General features: G+C 63.9%; 1 protein-coding gene across 1 annotated transcript; it reads left to right on the top strand.

The window, feature by feature from the left end:
* The first annotated feature begins 737 nt into the window (after window positions 1-737).
* Window positions 738-17,429, top strand: SNAPC4 (small nuclear RNA activating complex polypeptide 4). The gene is made up of 21 exons (XM_090274969.1): window positions 738-873; window positions 1,544-1,590; window positions 2,491-2,658; window positions 2,766-2,891; window positions 3,283-3,361; window positions 3,642-3,723; window positions 4,442-4,546; window positions 4,636-4,708; window positions 4,950-5,114; window positions 7,572-7,719; window positions 7,877-7,983; window positions 8,145-8,239; window positions 10,016-10,110; window positions 10,584-10,663; window positions 10,927-11,394; window positions 11,819-11,902; window positions 12,032-12,251; window positions 12,726-12,796; window positions 13,247-13,333; window positions 14,488-16,144; window positions 17,317-17,429. The coding sequence occupies exons 1-21, from the start codon at window positions 744-746 to the stop codon at window positions 17,427-17,429; spliced, it is 4,200 nt and encodes a 1,399-aa protein (XP_090131095.1). The 5' UTR covers window positions 738-743.
* Window positions 17,430-19,026: the final 1,597 nt, after the last annotated feature.

Genomic DNA, 19,026 nt, shown 5'->3' with positions numbered 1-19,026 from the left:
GGGGCGGCGGCGGCGGCGGCCCTGCCGCCGGCGGAGCGGACGCGGTGAGTGCGCGGTGAGGGAGGCGGCGGCTGCCCAGGCCCGGGGCGGGGAGGGAGACGAGCGTGGCGCTGCCGGCCCGCGGCCCTGGCGGCCTCTCAGCTGAGTGCCGTCCGTAAGCATTTCAAGTGCAGCCCGGCGCTGCGTGCAGGGACGGGGGCTGCCCCGAGCCGTGCCGCTGCGTCCCCGTCGGTCTCCGGCGGGAGAGGCCGGGGCGGGGGTCGGGACGCTCTTCCTCTCGCCTGTTTGCGGCCCCTGGGGCTGCGCTGCGCTCCTCCGGCGGCTTCCCTGCCCGGGCCTCAGCCTCCCGCTTCCATGCCCAGCCTCCGCCCCCTTCAAGGCTCCGGGTCCGGCGTTCGCGCGGGGTCGTTCGCGACAGGCGCTGTTGTGGGTGCGGGATCCGGGCCCCGCTGTCAGGGCGCCCCGCGGGGGCCCGCGGCCCCGTCCTCGTCGCCCTGGCCGCCCCCACTCCCTGCCTGCCCGGCGTTGGGCGGCCGCTCTCGTGGCTGGGCCGTGCGGTCTCCGGCCCCCCCGCACCACGTGCCGGCCACAGGCAGCCTCGGGCGGGCGCTGTCAGCACCCGACGGCGGGGAGCAGAGTCTGCGGCGCGCGGAGGGTCCCTGCGGACCGGCGCGGCCGAGGGAGGGTGGCCGCTCACCGCGGCCCTGACGCCTGCTGCTGTGTCCCGGAGGCAGGCAGGAGCCATGGACGTGGACGCGGAGAGAGAGAAAATAGCGCAGGAGATCGAGGAGCTGGAGAGGATTTTGGACCCCGGCGCCTCGGGCATCAACCTGGAGGTCTCGGCATCAAGCCTGGACTCGGACTCCGACGCAGGTGAGCCCCGCGCGCGGGCAGCGGCCGTTCCGCCCCGGCTGCTGTCGGCCCCTGGCGCCGCGGGCCTGCTGGGACCAGGCCGCCTCTTCCCCGCGGGCAGTTTCCCGCTGCCCCGGCCCCCGCCAGCCCCGGCCCTGCACCCTTCCCCGGGCCCTCTGCGGCGGCGGCTCCCGTTGTGCCCCCCTCCCGCTGTCCTCCGTGCTGCCCTGGGGCCCGAGTGCCCCCCACAGCTCCTGCGGGAGCCCTGCCCGCTGCCCAGGGTCCCCCAGCCTTCCCACCTCTCCCCGGCCCCGGGCTCCGCTCCGAGGCCAAACCTCTCCCCACCGCTGACCACACCAGGGCCTCCACGGCTTGTCCCCGCGGTCACTGTCCTCTGCATGCCCGGGGGCACTTCACACAAGGCCTGTGTCTTCTCTTCCTCACGGGCCTGCCCTCGGCCCAGAGCCCGCCCGCCTGCTCAGCCCTGGGCACTCGGCCTCCGGGCGCTGTCTGGGAGGGAAGGCCCCGCAGCGTCTCCCTCTGGGGTCTTTCAGCCCCTCCGTGGTCTGCAGCTGCCCAGCAGATGGGCCACGGGCCGCACGTGCTGGCCGGCTCCTCGGTGCCTGTGGTGTCCCCTCGCCAGCCGCCTGTTCCTGTTAACGGTCACAGCGGTCTGCTTGTGTTCCCACAGATTCGTCGCCCGATGAGGACTCGGACGCTGCTGGTCCCCCCATCTCGGTAACTACTGGCCAGAGCTGGCTGTGCCCCGAAGCTGACTCGCCCCCCCCCAGCCGGTCCGGGAGGGGGTCCTTTGAATGCCTCGCAGTGTTCCTGTGTTAGAAAAGCCACATGTGTTCGTTATCAAGAACAACACGCCACAGTGCTCGTCATCAAGAATGAAGTTGTCCCCACAGATAACCATTGTCAGTGGGTGGGCGTTCGTCCCGCCTGACTTGCCTGGGCTTGCATTGGTCTCAGTGTGACATCACACTCGGGCCCAGCCCGCACCTCTGTGCCTTGGTTTCCCCTCTGCACAGCAGGGACCGTTGGAGCCCAGGCCAGTTTGCATGTGTGAGTGCCCAGAACCACGCCTGGCAAGAAGTCAGTCAGGCCGGTGACTGTTCACTGTTCTCCGATTCCCGTGGGATTTTCTGTAACTTGGCAGAATTTCCAGAGCGCTTTTTCCTTCACCCCGTCAGTGGGAACAGCGCCCCCTCGCGTCCGCAGGGGCTGGCAGGCGCCCTGTGGTGGGCCGGCTGGCGCAGCTCAGACGCGCGGCCTTCTGATGAGTTCGGATCACTTCCGCTTTCCAGTTTGGGGTGCGCTGTAGCCGCCTGTCACCCGGCAGGGGTGGGAGTCCCACAGGCCCATCACAGGGTTCACGTTTTACACAAATGCCTGCTGTTAAAAGTGGGCCTACTCACGTCCTCTCACCTCCCCCACCCCACTCCTGGAAACGGGATGTCCTGCATCTGTGATGGGGGACTGAGTACACTGTGGGGCTTTGCCTCAGGGTGGCCTCGCTAGTCCAGAGGCCGTGAGGTGGGCTTGGAGGCTGGCCGCACCGCCGGGGCCCTGAGGACATGAGAGCATCTGTGCACCCCGTTTCCTCACCTGCAGTCTAACACTTGTGACCAGGAAGAAGAAAGGTGGGGTGAAGCCAGCAACGATGAGGATGATGCCCAGGAGAAGATGCTTCCAGAAGACCCAGAGACTTGCCTGCAGCTGAACATGGTCTACCAGGAGGTCATCCAGGAGAAGCTGGCAGAGGTCAGCCTGCTGCTGGCTCAGAACCGGGAGCAGCAGGTAGGATAGGGCCTGGCCCCGAGGAACCCTACGGCCAGGCCTTCTGGGCCCAGATCCCTTCTCCACAAGGAGAGTCACCCAGCCCACAGAGGCCCTTGTGTCCGCAGGAGGAAGTCACGTGGGACCTGGCAGGATCCAAAGGCCCCATGGTGAAGGACGGCAAGAGCCTATCCCTGAACCTGGACATTGGGCACTTCCTGAAGCCCTACTTCAAGGACAGGGTTACTGGAGTGGTGAGTCGCGACGCGGTCAGGCTCCGGGGAGGGCTTGTGTCCCCACAGCCTGCTGTGGCCGCCGCGGGCTCCCTTGGTCTTCGGGGTGGTATTCTCCAACATCCTGAAACTCTCTGGGCCCCATGGCGAAAGTCAGGTTCTCCTCCCTCAGAATGGGGCCAGCCAACCTCTGCTCCCGGGTGAACCCTAGGACAAGTCCTTCAGAGGTGGCATGGGCACCAGCTTGGCAGCCCGCCCTCCTCGCTGACCCCACCCCAGCAGCTGCTCTGGGTCCGGGTGTGCAGGGCTGGGCCTTGCACGTGGCCAGGCTGCTCCAGGAGGCTGAGTCCATGCCGGGCCCCTGGTGAGCACACCTGGGTCTGTCCGCATCATGACACCCATTCTTGGACAGGGGCCCCCTGCCAACGAGGACACGCGGGAGAAGGCTGCCCAGGGCATCAAGACCTTCAAGGAGCTCCTAGTGACCAAATGTAAGAGCCGAGCTCGGGCACCGCAGAGGCCCCCCCCTCCCCCCATGCCACTACCCCCCAGCCTGTGCTGGTCCTCACTGCTCCCTCCTGGGCCTCAGCCGCTGGGATGGGCCCCCCATGCTGAGTGCAGTCCTTGTGGATATGCCTCCCTGCCACGGGCCTGGACAGGTTGTTTGCCCTCCATTTCCTCTGACTTTGTGTGGAAGTCGGAGCTCATGCGGGCAAAGGTCCCAGGGGCACTGGCCTGTGTGAATGCCACCAAGCCGTCATCTGTCCTTAGGGAAGAGCTGGGAGAAGGCCTTGCTCAGAAAGTCGGTGGCGAGTGATCGCCTGCAGCGCCTGCTTCAGCCCAAGTTCCTGAAGTGAGTCTGGAGCGGCCAGCAAGGGCAGCCTCCTATGGCGCCTGGGCTGGCAGAGGCTCGGTGTGCACCCCATCTCCTGCCGGGTCCCCAGCTGCAGCGGGGCGGTGCCTCCCTGCACTGTCTCCCGAGAAGGAGGTCCAGTGTGTAGGTGGAGTTGGCCAGGTAGCCACGTTCACTGGTCTGACTCTGGCAGTTTCTCTGCTCTGGGCCTCAGTTTCACCTGTGAAAATGGGGGCCATTCATGCGACCTGCTTTATGTGTGGGCTGAGGGGGTGATGTCACGTGACCAAATCACATGTCCTGTGGCCCCGCCAGGGGGTCCCAGCGGCCACCCACTGTCTCACGTCTTGACGCTGGCGTCAGGCTTTGCTGTGGTGGTGGAGGTTGGGTCCCTCCTCGGGCTGTGGGAGAGGTGGGTTTTCTCCCTGAACTGCTCTGGAAGTGGAAAAGCCTGGCCTTGTCTCTGGGCACGAGGAACAGGATTTCAGTGATGGCCAAAGGGGGCGTTCTTGTGTCCCCGCGTCCCCTGTGAGCAGAGAATGAGCACTCGCGGGGGTGGACTAGTCTGCAGATCAGAACCTGAGCCAGGCCCCTGGGCGGCGCTCTGGCCCCAGTGCTATGGGAGCACCCGCCGTGCGTGGGACTCAACGTCCACAGGCAGGCCCTGCCGGCCCGAGAGCCCCCACCCGTGACCCTGGCACCCCCGGCCTCCCCGCAGGCTCGAGTACCTGCAGCAGAAGCAGAGCCGGGCCACGAGTGGGGTGGAGACGCAGGTTCTGCAGAAGCAGGCGAGGGAGGCAGAGAAGGAGATCCAGGACATCACGTGAGCCGGGGACGCCGGGCAGTGTGGTGGGGGCCCGGTGGCGTCCAGGCCCAGGACAGCGTCTTGACCTGCCGCCCTCACCTCTGCAGCCAGCTCCCGGAGGAGGTCTTGCTGGGGAGCAGGCTGGACAGCCACGACTGGGAGAAGATCTCCAACATTAACGTGAGTTGGGGCATGCTCTGTGGCCACCAGACCCCAGTGATCCCTGTGGTCAGGCACGTGTCCAGCACTGGGCAGCGGCCTCACAGACCTCCCCAGTGGTGGGAGGCCTCTGCTGAGAGGGCAGCTGCAGAGGAGGCCTGGCATTCAGAGCCACATCTGGCACCTAGACAGAGCTCCGCCCTCCCTGTGTGCCCGCTGCTGGCCGCCAGTGACGGCCACTGTGCGCTGGCTCTCTGCACAGTTTGAAGGCAACCGCAGCGCAGAGGAGATCCAGAAGTTCTGGCAGAACTGGGAACACCCCAGCATCAATAAGCAGGAGTGGACGGGGGAGGAGCTGGACCAGCTCAAGGCCATCGCGGCCAAGCATGGCCACCTGCACTGGCAGAAGGTTGCCGAGGAGTTGGGGGTAAGGACCGGGCTACCCACACCCCAGGGCAAAGGCCTGGGTGGGTTCTGCATCTGGGGGGCCGCCGACTTCAGGGTCTTCAGAGGCTGTGGGTCACATCGCAGCCAGGACTTGTCACTTGGAGCCTTCAAAATCTTGTCTGGCCACTTTAGAGGGTGTGGCCCCCAGGCAGGGTGGCCCCCCCTCGCTTCTCAGACCTCAGGCCCCCCTCAGAGCTCACTTGCCTTCCGCATGCGTCCCTTCCTGTCCCTGTCTTTCCCTTGGCCCGCATCAGGCTCAGATGAGTTTATTTTGGGGTGTTTGAGAACACTTTTTCTAGTTTCTTTTGGGTTCTTCTGTCGTTTTTCTTTCTCTAAGGTGAGAAAGTTCATTTGATCTCTGTCTCCAACAACGCGGGTGCTTGAGGCTGCTTTTCTGACCACAGCTTGGTGGGAAGTGTTCTTTTTACAAATTTCTAATTTCAGGATCATTGCCTCTTTGGGTGTTAGCTCATGTAGAAACATGTTTTCTTGTGTTTAGGTGGTTAGGTTTCTTGGAATCTTCCTTGTTCTTTAATTTGAGTTTTATTGACTTAAGACCTGAGAACATGATCTGTAAAATTTCCATTTCTTCACCTCTCACTTTCACGGCCAAGCACGGGGTGCAGCGCCCCCAGGAGACCTCCCCAGGCCGCGTGCAGATGCGTGTGCGTGCGCATTCTGCTCTGAGTGCCTGGAGGCCGGCGAGCCGGCATGTGTGCCGTGTCCCTGAGCCTCGCCCTGGAGCCGTCTGGTTCTCAGGGTTGCACCGCTGGGACTTGGGCGAGCCTGCCGTGGTCGTGGCGAAAGGGCTTCTGTCCTGTCGTTTGGTACCTGTGACTTTATGCTTTTGTTGACTCGGTAAGTTGTGCTTATTAAAAAGTCATTTTATGTCTTCACTTTGTTAGTCTTACTTTAAATAAAGGCTCTTAAGAACCGTGTCAGGTTCACAGCAAAGCTGAGCGGGAGGAGAGCAGAGACCCTGTGCCCTCGGCCCCGTGCACGGAGGCTCCCCGTTACCAACACCGCTTCCAGGAGCGGCTTGTTCTCACCAAGGGTGGACCTGCACAGACGCGCCATCGTCACCCAGTCCACAGCTGATGCGAGGGTCACACTCGGTGTCATGTGGTCTGTGGTTTGGGCACGTGTCTGATGCTGTGTGTCCACTGTCCCAGCAGCACACCGGGTCCTTCCACTGCCCCAGGGGCCCCTGAGCCCCATCCCTGTTCTCCCCTCGCCCCTGCCCCTGACCTATGCACTGTCTCTGCAGCTTGGCCTCTTCCAGGACATCACAGAGTTGGAGCCATAGTGTGTGGCCTTGTCAGGTCGGCGTCTGTCACTTAGTCCCATGCACGACAGGCTCCTCGGTGTCTCCCTGGCTGACAGCTCGTGTCTCTGTGGCACTGGGCAGCATCCCACTGTCTGGATAGACCCCGCTGACTGTCCGTCCCCTCCTGAAGGGCGTCTTGGTGGCTCCCAGGGTCTGTCAGTTACAAACGAAGCTGCGGTGACCGTCCACAGGGAGGGTTTCGTGGGGACATGGTTTTCAGCTGCTCTGGGTAGATTCCAAGGAGCACAGTTGCTGGGTCGCATGGCTGGAGGACATTTCGTTTTGTGAGAAGCCGGCAAACTGTCCTCCAAAGCAGCTGCCCCACCTGCATTCCCAGGAGCCGCGGGCGAGACGCCTGCTGCCCCGTGTCCATCAGCATCCTGCGTGGGCAGCGCCCCAGTGCTGGCTGTTCTGACTAGGGGCAGGGGCATCCGTTTTTCTAACCTGCACATTCCTGGCAGCGTGGGGCTCCTGGTGCTCACTTGCCATCCATGTACCTTCCTTCACAAGGCATCTGGAGGTCTTCAGTCCATTTTCTAGTCAGACCGTGTCTTATTGTTGAGTTTTAGCATTCTCGTATCTTCTGGGTAGTGGTCCTTTATCAGATACATCCTTTGTAAACAGCACTTTTTCCTGGTCTGTGGGTTGTCTCCTGGTTCCCTTGATACTGGTCAAGTCTAGCTCGTCATTGCTCTCACGGATCGTGCCTTTGGCATGCGATGTGAGAAGGCAGCATCGTCCTAGCAAGTGGCCTGCGCAGGTCCCACCCACGTGCCTCTGTGGTGCCCCAACTGGGCTGCGGAGACCCTGGGGTCCGAGCTGCAGCCGCTGGGCTGGCCGGGAGGCTGCGAGACACATGTTCACCAGCTGGAGCGGAGCTGGTGTTTCATGGAGTGCTTGATCTGAATGTGGTTTTGATGTCCTATAAACGTAACTGACGTTTTCTGAGTGGTTTTCTGTAAGCATCTGCCTCCAGCCGTGGGTGCACTCGGTGTGCCCATCAGTACACAGAAGCACTTGCCCACATGGCACCTCCATCCCAGCTGTGCCCTGGACACCCCTCTGTGCATGGGGGAGCGCCTGGTGACAGCGTTTGCTTTGTTTTGGAAGACCAGCCGCAGTGCCTTCCAGTGCCTGCAGAAGTACCAGCAGCACAGCAAAGCCTTGAAGCGGAAGGAGTGGACGGAGGAGGAGGACCGCATGCTGACCCAGCTGGTGCAGGAGATGCGCGTGGGCAGCCACATCCCCTACCGCAAAAGTGAGTCTGCCGGCCCCTGGGCGTGGCCAAGGCAGCTCCAGAGCAGAGTGGGCGGAGGCTCTGGGCCTGGGGTCCAGGTTCCATCCTCTGTGGCTAGAACCACGCCCTCCCAGGGGAGCTGGGAGGGCAGCGCTCACAAGGCCCCTCTGCCCCCTAGTCGTCTACTACATGGAAGGGAGAGACTCCGTGCAGCTCATCTACCGGTGGACCAAGAGCTTGGATCCCAGCCTCAGAAGGGGCCTCTGGGCCCCGGAGGAGGATGCGGTACGTGTGGGGGACCCAGGAAAGCCAGCCCCTGGGACATGCACCTGGACACCTTGAGTGTCCGCAGGGCCCATGGCGTCCCCTTCCTGTGCAGACTGAGTCGAGGGTGGGAGGCGGCAACTGCTGCAGAGGTTCACCTGTCTGTGTGTCCCTTCCTGCAGAAGTTGCTTCAAGGGGTTGCCAAGTATGGGGAGCGGCATTGGTTTAAAATTCGAGAAGAGGTGCCGGGAAGGAGCGACACCCAGTGCCGAGATCGGTGAGTCCGATGCGCCGGCCTGGCAGGCCTGGGTGGGCAAGGAGACCGGGGCCCAGGTGATCTGGCTCCGGGGGTGGGTGGGGGGCTTTGGGTACAGGGTCAGCCGCTCTGGAAGCAGGATAGCTGTTTTTTTTTTTCAAACTGCACCTTCATTGGGACTCAACTGGCAGGTGTCCTGAGCCTGGGGTGCGGGCCCCTCTCCCAGATGGCTGCTGGGCGGGGTCCCCAACAGGCGGCTCTGCCCCATCCATTGCAAACAGCTTCATTAAGGTGTGATTCGCATGCTGCTCAGCTTACTCTCCTGAAGCCACGGTTGTGTGGCTCGCGTTACGTTCTCCGGGTCGGGCAGCAGTTGTCTTTAGAGTGCATCGGTCGCCTCCAGCACAGCCACGCTTCCCGGCCCAGACGACATCCTCAAATGCACCGAGGGCCTAAGTGAGCCCTTCTCCAAAGAAGACGTGTGAGTACCCATTGAACACAGGAAGAGATGCTCCCATCGTTTGTCGTTTTGAGAAACACGTCAGAACCACACGGCAAGTGACCGCTGTGCACCATGAGGACGTGCGGAGCCCGGAACCCTGTGCTCCGAGGGAGGGAACGTGCCGTGGGGCCCTGTGGAGAGAGTGGAGGCGTCTCGGATGTTACACAGAACTGACACACGGTGCAGAAGCCCCGCTCCACACCCAAGAGATGCGGATGCAGGACTCATGTGCGCGGCAGTGCAAGTCACGGCTTCCGAGAGGGGGACGCAGCCCGGGTGCCCACAGGCAGGCGAGGGGTCAGCAGAGTGCGGTCCTGCAGCTCTGGGACAGCAGGCCGTTCCGCAGCCGTAGATATGCATGCAGACCTGCCGCGCCACCTCGTCAGCGCCTGGGAGTCACGGACGGGGTGTACCCGGCGTCATGTGCACGGATGTGCCCTTTTCCCTCCGACACCCACTCGGGTGGGCTGGCTGCGTCACAGGGTGACTCTGGGTGAACCAGTTCTTTTTTTTTTAAAGGTTTTATTTATGTTTGGAGAGAGAGAAAGGAAGGGAGGGAGACAGGGAGAGAATTATCTGTCGGCTGCCTCCCACGTGCCCCCACCTGGAGACCTGGCCCTCATCCCAGGCCTGTGCCCTGACTGGGAATCAAACCAGCGACCTTTCAGTTCGCAGGCCGGCGCTCAACCCACTGAGCCACACCAGCCAGGGCTGGTTCAACCTTTTGGGGGACCCGCCCTACTTTTCCAAAGTGGCTGCCTCTCCGTGCCACAGCAGTGTGCGCGGTCCCCATTGCCCCCGTCCTCACCAGCACTTGCCACCATGCTGATTGGAGCCATCCCCATGGGTGTGACGTGTGTCTCGCTGTCATTTGGGTTGGCCTCACCCATGTGAGCGTCTGCGTGTGCTTGTTGGCCACTTGCCTGTCTTCTCTGGAGAAATATCTTGTTTGTATCCTTGACCCACGTTCAAAGTCAGGTTATTTGTTCTGTATTATTGACTTGCAGAGTTCTTTGCAAATTCCAGATACATGTTCCTTTTCTGGTGTATGGTTTGCAGATACTCTTGCAGACAGAATGGAAAGGCAATTCTGGCATCTAAAATGTGCATCTGAGCCCCGGCCGGGTGGCTCGGTTATTAGAGCATTGCCCCCATATGCCAAGGTTGTGGGTTTGATCCCCAGTCAGGGCACATGCAAGAACCAACCTTTGAATGCATCTGTGAGTGCAACAACCCATTGGTCTCTAAAACAAGAAAGAAAATGAAACATCCGTTTGTTTTCATGTCATTTTCAGGTATTTCAGAAAGTTACATTTCAGCCTGAAAAAGGGACACTGGGATCCAAAAGAAGAGATGAAATTAATTGAATTAATAGAGAAACACGGTGTTGGTAAGTTGTCATTGGTCCTGCTGCGTGGTGGCAGCAGGCCGCTGGCTCTTGGGCTGCCTCCCTGCGCGTCACACTCCTGGGCGTTGTCACCGTGGCAGAGAGCAGGGCCTCTCCCTTCGTACAGACTAATTCACGTGGGTTAGGGAACGCGCAGAAGCGGAGAAGGAGAGGAGTGAGGCCACTAGCTTTGTGCGCCCCAGGGCGGACGGCCCTCGGCTGGTGCGCCCTGGCCTGGCTCCCCACGCAGGCTGCTTTTTCCATGGAATCGGCTGAAATGAGCCAGCTCTTTCTGACGTGACGCTGAAACTCCTCCAATGGGGAGCAGTGTGAGGGTGGGCAGGAGCCCCATCCCGAGGGAACGGCACACGTTCTCCGGAGGAGACGGCACGTCTCAGAGAGAAGCCCTTTTCCAAGCTGATGAGCTCATGCCATTGAAGAGGGTGAAGTGGCTTCCATGCTGTTTTGCCTTGTAGGTCACTGGGAAAAAATAGCTTCTGAACTCCCCCACCGGACGGGCTCCCAATGTCTGAGCAAGTGGAAGGTCATGGTCAGGGTGAGGCCTCCCCAACCGGCTGCCAAGGTCCTGCCCCTGTGCTGTGGGGCTGGCCTTCCCGTGGGGTGGTATGTTGGGTTGGGGCGGAGAGGAGAGGGTGTCGCTTCTAAGAAGCCAAGGGCTGAGAGGCCGGCCCGTGGGCAGCTGCCCTCCCCAGAGCTGCTGGAGAGCACGCCCTGCCCTCAGAGGGACCTGCCAGCCTACTGGGTGCCATGTGGCTGCTCCCCAGGCCGCTGAGGCCTCAAGAAGCCCTTTCCTCACAGAAGAAGCAAGGTCAGGGGAGAAGGAGGCAGCAGCGGCGCCCTCGCAGAGTGCGGTGGAGCTCCAGCAGCGAGGACAGCAGCAGCGGGGACAGCGGGGACAGCGAGGACAGTTGGGACAGTGGAGGCAGCAGGGACTCGGAGCCGGAGGAAGCCCCGGGCACCCAGGCACGGGACCTGGCACTGCTGGCCGTCCCGTACCTCGTGCCAGATGTGGACCTGTGGGTCCCTGCCAGGCAGCGCGCCCAGAGGCTGGGGGCAGCGGCGCCAGGGGGCTGCCCGGGGTGCTCGGCTGCCCCCGCCAGCCCCCTCTCCTCCTCCGACGTGGCCCGAGGTGGGGGCAGGGAAGCAGAGCTGGGGGGCCGGACACAGGCCCCTCCCAGGACCCACAGCACCGACGGCCTGAGAGGCATCAGGCACAGACGCTGCGCAGACATGCACCTCACAAGCTCAGACGGGCCGGCAGATGAGGTAGGCACGGCCCTGGTGCACCCCTCAGGGGGGCTGGACCTGGCACTCAGGGCCGTGTGTCCCGGGCACGGGGCGGCCCCCCTCGCAGGGCCCAAGGCAGCAGCCTGGCTCGCTGAGGCGGCTGGCCGCGTTCCCCGGCTTGTTTGCTATAAAAGCCACGTGGGGAGAGCTGCTGAGGGCGCTTAGACGCAGAGCCGTTTCTGAAGCTTTTCTCCCCGAGGGAGCAGGCTCCCCCCTGGCCTGCATCAGCCCCAGGCTCACGTCCGGCTGGGCCACCCGTGTGTGTGTCGGGCTGGGGGCAGCCCTGCCTGAGGCCCGGGCTTCAGGGTGTCTCGGCGATACAGGGCCAGCTTTGGGGTCTGGGCACAGAGCTGTGCACGCTGGCCCGCTCCACGCCCTGCAGCCTCGTGCTGTGTCTTCTCAGAGTGGGACGTGTCCGCAGAAGGTGCCTCTGGAGACGGCGCTGTGGGTGCTCAGGACCAACACCGCCGTCTGGTACCGGACACTGGTAAGGGCCTGCCTGTGCCCGCCCACACGCGTGCGCCCCCGCCCCACTCCCACCCTGGTCTGGCGTTCCGCCCCTAGTGCGCAGGCGTCGGGGACAGTGAGCGCGGGACTGAGGTTCCTGCCCCCACAGAAGGATACGCTGAAGCAGCGGTGCCTGTTCGGCTCAGCCCAGGCGGCCAGCCGCGGCGGCAGCATTGCAGCCAGGCCCTGCGCGCGGCTGCTGTGGCGGCGCTGGAGACGCACCCTGCGGAGGAGGCTCCTGGAGCGCCGGCTGCTGGTGGCCGTGAGCCCGTGGGTGGGCGACATCGTCCTGCCCTGCCCGCGCCAGAGGCCCGCAGTGCACACGCGAGGTACTGCCCCAGATCCCGGGAGCCCGCTGTTGGGCCGAGGGGAAAGGGGGCCTGCAGTGACCTGTGACATGGGCTTGTCTTTCTAGAAGGGCATGTGCCTGGGGGGCTGTTGGGTTTAGCCTCTGTTGCCTGCGTAGCACACGGCGGTCAGTTTGGGAAGTGAGCCGGCACTCGGGCCTCAGCCGGGACGTCTTCCTGGGTGCGCGGGTGTCCGGGGCGGGTTTACAGGGAGCTGGTCGGGCTGTCTGAACACGCGCCCAGAGTGCCCGTCCCCAGAGGCCGAGCTGCGGGCCAGTCGACATCAGCCTGCCCTCTGGCCCCGGCCTCCTTGGTTGAGCGTGGTAGCAGCTGGATTTGGGGTTCTTTGGAGTTCCCTGACTGGCACCCAGGCTCCAGGGCTCTCGGGCCTCCAGGGGAGAGATGTGGTCACTGGGGCCACTTTGCACCTATGCCCTTATTCCCTTGTCCCCCCAGCGGACAGCATCAGGGCGCAGCTGCAGGACACCCATTTGGCCAGCACCCCGGTGTTCACCCTCTTTATTCAAGTGAGTCTCTGCTGCAGAGCTCTGTGTTTCCGTGAGTGGGGGTGTTTGTGGTGGATCCACTCTTGGGTGCCGCTTTCTACAGCGTTCGGTCTTTGGAAACAGCCCCTTGGTGGCGGACAGCATTCAGTGGCAGCGCCCCCGCCACCGTCCGCTACCCATGGCCTGGAAGGGGTGGGGCCGGCGAGGCCTGGGGCATCTCAGCAGCTGAGGGGCTGCGGCAGGCCCACTGTCCCCCAGGGTCTGGATCAGTCCTGGAGGGGCTGACCTGGGCCCCAGGCTGTGCCTCTGGGGCCTCGGACCTGCTCCCAAGGGCACTATGGTAAGGGTGGCCCAAGACCCACTGCAGACGCCTGTCATTGGGGCCCTTGGGGGGCTACAGGAGCAATTTTAGAGCGGGGCAGGACCTCCTGTCCTGTGTTTGATCATGCGTGTACCCCATGAACCCTTCAGCTGTTCCAGATCGACACTTCCGGCTGCATGGAGGTCATTCGGGAGAGGAAGGCCCGGCTGCCTACCCTGCTCCAGGCTGGGGCTCAGGTGAGCAGCGAGGTGGGTGCCAGGCATGGGCTCCGGGCTGCTGCCGCCCTTCCCTCCCATCCCCCAGGCAGTACTGGGTGCAGGTGGCGTGGGACCAGCTAGGAAGGAGGGGACACTAGTTCTTTCCAGGGACAGGAGGTGTCTGGGGTCCCCTGGAGCTGGGTTCAGGGAGGGGTCTGCCCGGAGCCCCGAGGACTTGCCAACAGGTCCAGGGTGCGGAGACAGGACCCACACTCAGGCTCTCCCACTCACCCTGCGCTCCTGCTGCTTTGACACTGCCTTGCTGGGCCAGGACGCTTGGTGCAGATGGCCGAGCCCGTGGGGTCCGTCAGTAAAATGCTGTGTCCTGGGCCCGGTCAGCCCTGGAGGACACCACAAAAAGGTCTGAGGACCAAGTCACAGCCCATGGTGCCCCATCTGGGCTCCGGGACCCCTGTGTCCTCCTGCCCCTGCCCCTGCCCCTTCCTGCAGACCAGCCCAGGCCCGCCTAGATGAGCTCTCCCAAGGGTGCCTTCAGGTGCAGCTGCGTCGGGGAGACCTGGGGCCCGGGGTGGGGTTGAGGGCCGGGAGGGCTGTGCAGGCCAGTCCATGGCCTCTGAGGGGCATATAGGGGTGGTGCAGGCGGCAGGCCCTGTCCCCTCAGCAGGCAAGAAGTGAGGTGTGTCTCGGTAGTGGCGGAAACGGGCCATGGGCCCCCGGGGCCTCCCTGCGGCTGACTCTCCGTTCTTTCCCAGGCACCCTCGAGTACACAGAGCGCTCCAGGTACTGCGTCTCCCTTTCGGCTGTTCTGTCTGGTGGCAAGAGGCCAGACCTGTCCCTGGCTGCGAGTCGCATGAGAGGGACTAGAGCCTGGTGGGCCCGAGCTGGGGGTGGGGGTCAGCTCCTGGGGTTCCCACCTCTGCACCACAGCAGGTGAGCCCCGAGGCCTCCCCAGCACAGACACGGAGGCAGAGCCTCTCCCCCGCTGCCCACACTGCAGTCAGGTCCGAGACGTGCGAGGCGATGCGGGGGCTGGGGGCAGGGTAGTGGCTTGAAGATGTCTGAGGTGTAAGGGACAGCTGAGCCCCTGGCCTGGATGCCAGGCCCCTGCTCCCACATTCCCAGCAGCCACCCTGCGAAGGGCCTCCTGACGGGAAGCAGGGTGCGGGGCCCAGGGCCCAGCCTCCATGGTGTGTGTGCTGTCTGTCTGTCCCCCCACAGGCTGCCACTCGTGCGGCGGGCCCACCCGAGAAGCTGCCAGGAGGAACGCTGGCCGCAGAGGGAGCAAGGCGCTGCAGCCCTGCGGGGCTGGGCCCACGCCCCCGGCGCCCCCGCCAGTTCTGTGCAACGCCCGGTCCAGGCCCAAGACTGTGTCTGAGCTGCTTTGGGAGAAGCGGCTGCGGGAGGCCCAAGCCCGCAAGGCTGCCCAGGGCCCTAGGGTTGTCTGGCCACCGCTGGTGGTCTCCTCTCCCATGGTCCTTCAGGCCCCTCTGCCGCTGGCCTTCCAGGGCCCCCAAGCCCCGGCGCGGGCTGTCTCCACCTCCACACTCTCTGGGCCGGGGGCCCCTGCAGAGGCCAGTCCAAGTCATTTCAGCTCCCAGGCCTCAGCCACGGACAAAGGGCCCCCTGCCCAGCAACCCTTGGTCTCTGCTCCCCTCTCCATGGTGGCTGCACAGGCCCCAGCTGCCTCCAGGGTCCCCCATCTGGGCCCCAGCCTGGTCCCTGTGAGCAGCCTTGGACAATCTCAGGCCCCGGCCGTGTCCCAGAAGCAGAGCCTGCCTCAGGCACCACCCTTCCTCCCCGCAGCCCCCAGCCCTGTGCAGCTGCCCATCCAGCACCACAGCCTGGAGCCAGCTCTAGGCACCCACAGGGGTGGACCCCACGTGGTGGCCAGCACTTCTCCGCCTGTCACCTGGGTGCTCACAGCCCAGGGGTTGCTTCCGGTGCCCGTGCCAGCCGTGGTGGACCTTCCCAGGCCAGCAGGGACCTCTGGCCCCAAAGGTCTGTCAGAGGCTGCATCGCCCTCTTTGACTGGGACGTGTGCAGGCCAGGGCCCAGCCAACATGGACACAGGATCAGCCCTTCCCTCCAGGACAGACCTCACGACCCTTTCAACACCCCTGCCACCCCAAGTTTCTGCCGAAGTGGATTGTGACGTGGCCCGTGCTCCTGGAGGACACTCTTCCTCCAAAGAGGCCCAGCTGGCCAGGGTGATGGCTTCCCCGGCTGCAGTCCTGGCTGACCACCCTGAGGCAGAGCCCCGCTGTGCCAGCCAGCTGCCCCCGCACTGCGGTGCTGATCCAGGGGGGACACCGGTGTTGCACTCAGAGCCAGGGGAGGCCAGGGTGCCTCTGGGCTTGGAGAGGCCACCCCCAGCCCAGCCTGGGCCTGAGAAGAGGGGCCTGGACCTAGGCCTCCTCTCCCAGGAGAGCGAGACAGTCGTGCGGGAGTGGCTGGGGGGGCGGCGAGGGGTGTGTGTGCCCCCCCTGGGCAGCAGGCTGCCCTACCAGCCCCCCTCCCTGTGCAGCCTGCAGGCACTGTCGGGCCTCCTGCTCCATAAGAAGGCCCTGGAGCGCAGAGCCGCCTCCCTGGGGCACGTGCGCAGCCAGCTGCGGGACAGCCCGGCCTACCTGCTGCTGAAGGCACGCTTCCTGGCGGCCTTCACCCTCCCCGCACTCCTGGCCACCCTGTCCCCGCCTGGCGTCCCCACCACCTTGTCAGCAGCCATAAGGGCCAACTCTGAGAGCGAGGACGAGGACCTGCAGGAGCTGGAGCTCTTCGGTGGCAACAGCCCCCAGGAGGGGCCAGCGGCCACAGTCCCTGTCCAGGCAGGTGGCCTTGGGCACAGTGCCTGCCCCACGTCCCCACGCCCCCCAATGGTGCCCCTGCGTGCCTGCCTGTGACGTGCCCAGAGTGGTGGGGTGGCGGCCGGGCACGAGCACGTGGAAGTGGCAGGCTGGTTGCTGAGGAGGAGGAAGCTGGCTGCAGGCCTGCCGGGCTGCATGTTGGTCGTGTGCGGAAGGCGCCGCCCCTGTGGCCACTGCGGCAACACGGAGAGGAAGGAACCTTGCCTCTAGCATGGGGAGACCCTCACCCCTCCCGGGGCTGCAGGCCCGCACCAGGTCTGAGGGAGGACGTGACCTCAGGCTCTGTCCCACCCTGCGCAGCCCGCTCACAGGTGGCCACATCTGCCCCTGCGCTTCTGTGGACACTGAGACCCCACCAGGGGCCAGCTCTGCCGCTGTTCACCTCGCAGAGCTCTGAGCTGTGGGGCAAAACCACTGCCCGTTTCCCAGTGAGGAACCTGATAGAAACACACAGGAAGGAGCCCCCAGCAAGTCTGGCTCTGTCCCTGTGGTCTGGGCCCCTCAGACACTTAGTGCTCAGTCAGGGAGGGTGTCCAGAGTCCTTGCAAGTATGTCCCAGGAGCAAGCGGGCCCCACCTGGGAGGTGGGGGTTGTGGGTGAGGGCTCTGCCACCCTCCTTATAGGTTCAGTCCTGTCTGGGCTGCTGGGAATGTCACCTGCCTCACCAGGGGCCTTGCCTGGGGGTCCCAGGGCTGATGAGCAGTAGAGACACAGCTACATCCCAGATGAGGAGGGAGGGAGATCCTGTATCCCTGTGTGCAGCCTCTATACTTGCTCTTCACGTGTCCTGGGTCACTGTCCTGCTGGCCCGGCCAGGGGACCAGGACATAGGCTGGTCCCTGGGGGCTCCAAGGGGTTCAGAGCCTCCATGGAAGGCAGGGGTCAGCAGGCTGCCGGACCCCACATGTGGCGCCTCCTATTCTCTGCCTGTCCTGGCCCCTGTAGGTGGTGTCACCAGGCCTAGCCTGCAGTGGCTCTGTTGTTGGGGCCTCAGTGCATCTGAGAGCCGCCTGTCCCAATCATTTGGGGGACATGGTGTCCACAGGCCCCCAGGCCTAGGCCTTGCTGCTTCTCTCTGTCTCCCACCCTGGCTGGAAGGTCACTTTTGTCCCCCCATCTGAATTTTGTTTCAGGGAGCCCCAGACCCTGGCAAGGGCTCTGCCCACTCCTGCCCAGACAGTTCTGATGACTTCAATGTGCTCAGGACGCGGTACGGCCGCCTCATCCGAAAGCGGAGGAGGCTGCTGTGAGCAGCAGGTGAGCTGGGGCAGCTGCGGTCCGGGTGTGGCCTGGCCGGCTGGGGGTTTTGGGTCCAGCACTCGGGCCAGTGGCCGGCACGGCCCCGCCTCGGGACTCTCAGCAGGTGTGGCAGTGCCAGGCAGGTGTGCCCAGGCTGGAGGGGTCCTGGGTGGAGGCTGCTGACAGCTGCCACACCCCAGAGGCCTGGCACAGCCTTCCTGCCATCCCTCCGCCCTGCGCTCTTCTCCCTGCCTGCCTGCCCAGTGGGCGACGGCTCAGAGTTGCCCCCAGGCCCCTCTCCTGAGGAGGCACCACCTGTCCCCAACGCAGCCCCTCCCCTGAGCCTGGGAGCCCAGGAGAGCAGGCGTGGGGCTTTTTGCTGCTGGGTCTGCAGTGTCAGACCGCAGGTGCCAAGCCCTCAGCACAGCCAGTTGAGTTCAGGAAATGGAGACCCAAGTAGCCAGCAGGCCCCCAAGAGCAGGAGGCTCCTCTGAGCAGCGTGGGCTGTGAGGTTCCGGGTCCTGGAGGGCAGGCCCCCCACCAGACACCAGGCCTCTGTGGTGCCATCATGGGGTCTGGCTGCAGTTAGCGTGCCCTGACCATCAGGGTGCTCGTGTGTGTTCCAGGACTGCCCAGAGCCCACCGCCGCTGCCACCGACAGGAGCCAGGACCCCGCTGGGCCGGCGAGCGCTCCACCCCCCTTGCAGGAGGCAGCAGCCAGGGCCAGGGTGGCTGCCACTAGTGACCACGCTGTCTGGGTTCAGCTGCTCCTCAGGTGCAAGTTGGAGCATTTGAGAGAATTAATAAACACCCTGCTTTTTAATTAAAAAGCAAGCTTCAGGCTCTTGTGCTCTTGAGATACTGGGCAGCGAGTAGAGGAATCGGGCCTCCTGGGACGTGCTGGGAGCCGGCCGGCTGGGCTCTGGGGTCCTCATGGCCCCTGTACCCCAGGCCTCTGCAGGGGGGGTGGGTAAAGAAACGGGCCTTTTCACAAGAAGCAGCGTGGTGCCAGCCCTCTGGGTGCCACCCCAGGGACGAGGGGACCCACTTCCTCTGCCGGCCAGACCGCACAGGCGGCCCCACAGGCGCGCCTTCCCTTCACACAGATCTCTGGTGGGAGACGGGGTCCCAGCAGCCGCGTCCCTGCCCCTCCGCCCTGAGACGCTGGGCTGGGGCTCGGCTCACAGCCCCAAGGCCCACAGTCCCCATTTGAACTTGGGGCCACTTCACTTGGACTTCCCTGGTTTATTATCGAAAGTTCCCAACAGAGAAATGGAGCAAGTGGGCCCCACTCTGTCCTGGTCCTCAGCATCCCCCGCGCCCCCGCCAGCATCACAGGCACCACCTGCCATGGGCCCACCCACCACGCAGCTGCCCAAGCATGTGTGTGCTGCTGGCACCTGGTACTCAGCTGATTCCTACTTTTCCTCGACTTCCTCTGGCATGTGGCTTAGAGGTTTGTATTTAATTCCCAAGTAGGTAGGGATTGTCCAGATGTCTTTCCGTTCCCGATTTCTTAGCCTCGCCCTGATGTACCCCAAGACAGACATTTTTATTGAATGCCCCTTCATTAGCCTCATTTTACAAAGTGGGGAGAGGGGTTTCCTG

The sequence above is a fragment of the Furipterus horrens genome, unplaced genomic scaffold (assembly GCF_987537825.1).
Source record: "Furipterus horrens unplaced genomic scaffold, mFurHor1.1.pri manual_scaffold_4, whole genome shotgun sequence".
NCBI classification, from domain to species: Eukaryota; Metazoa; Chordata; class Mammalia; order Chiroptera; family Furipteridae; genus Furipterus; species Furipterus horrens.
Note: the sequence above shows the minus strand (reverse complement) of the source record. Positions and strands in the feature narration are given on the sequence as shown.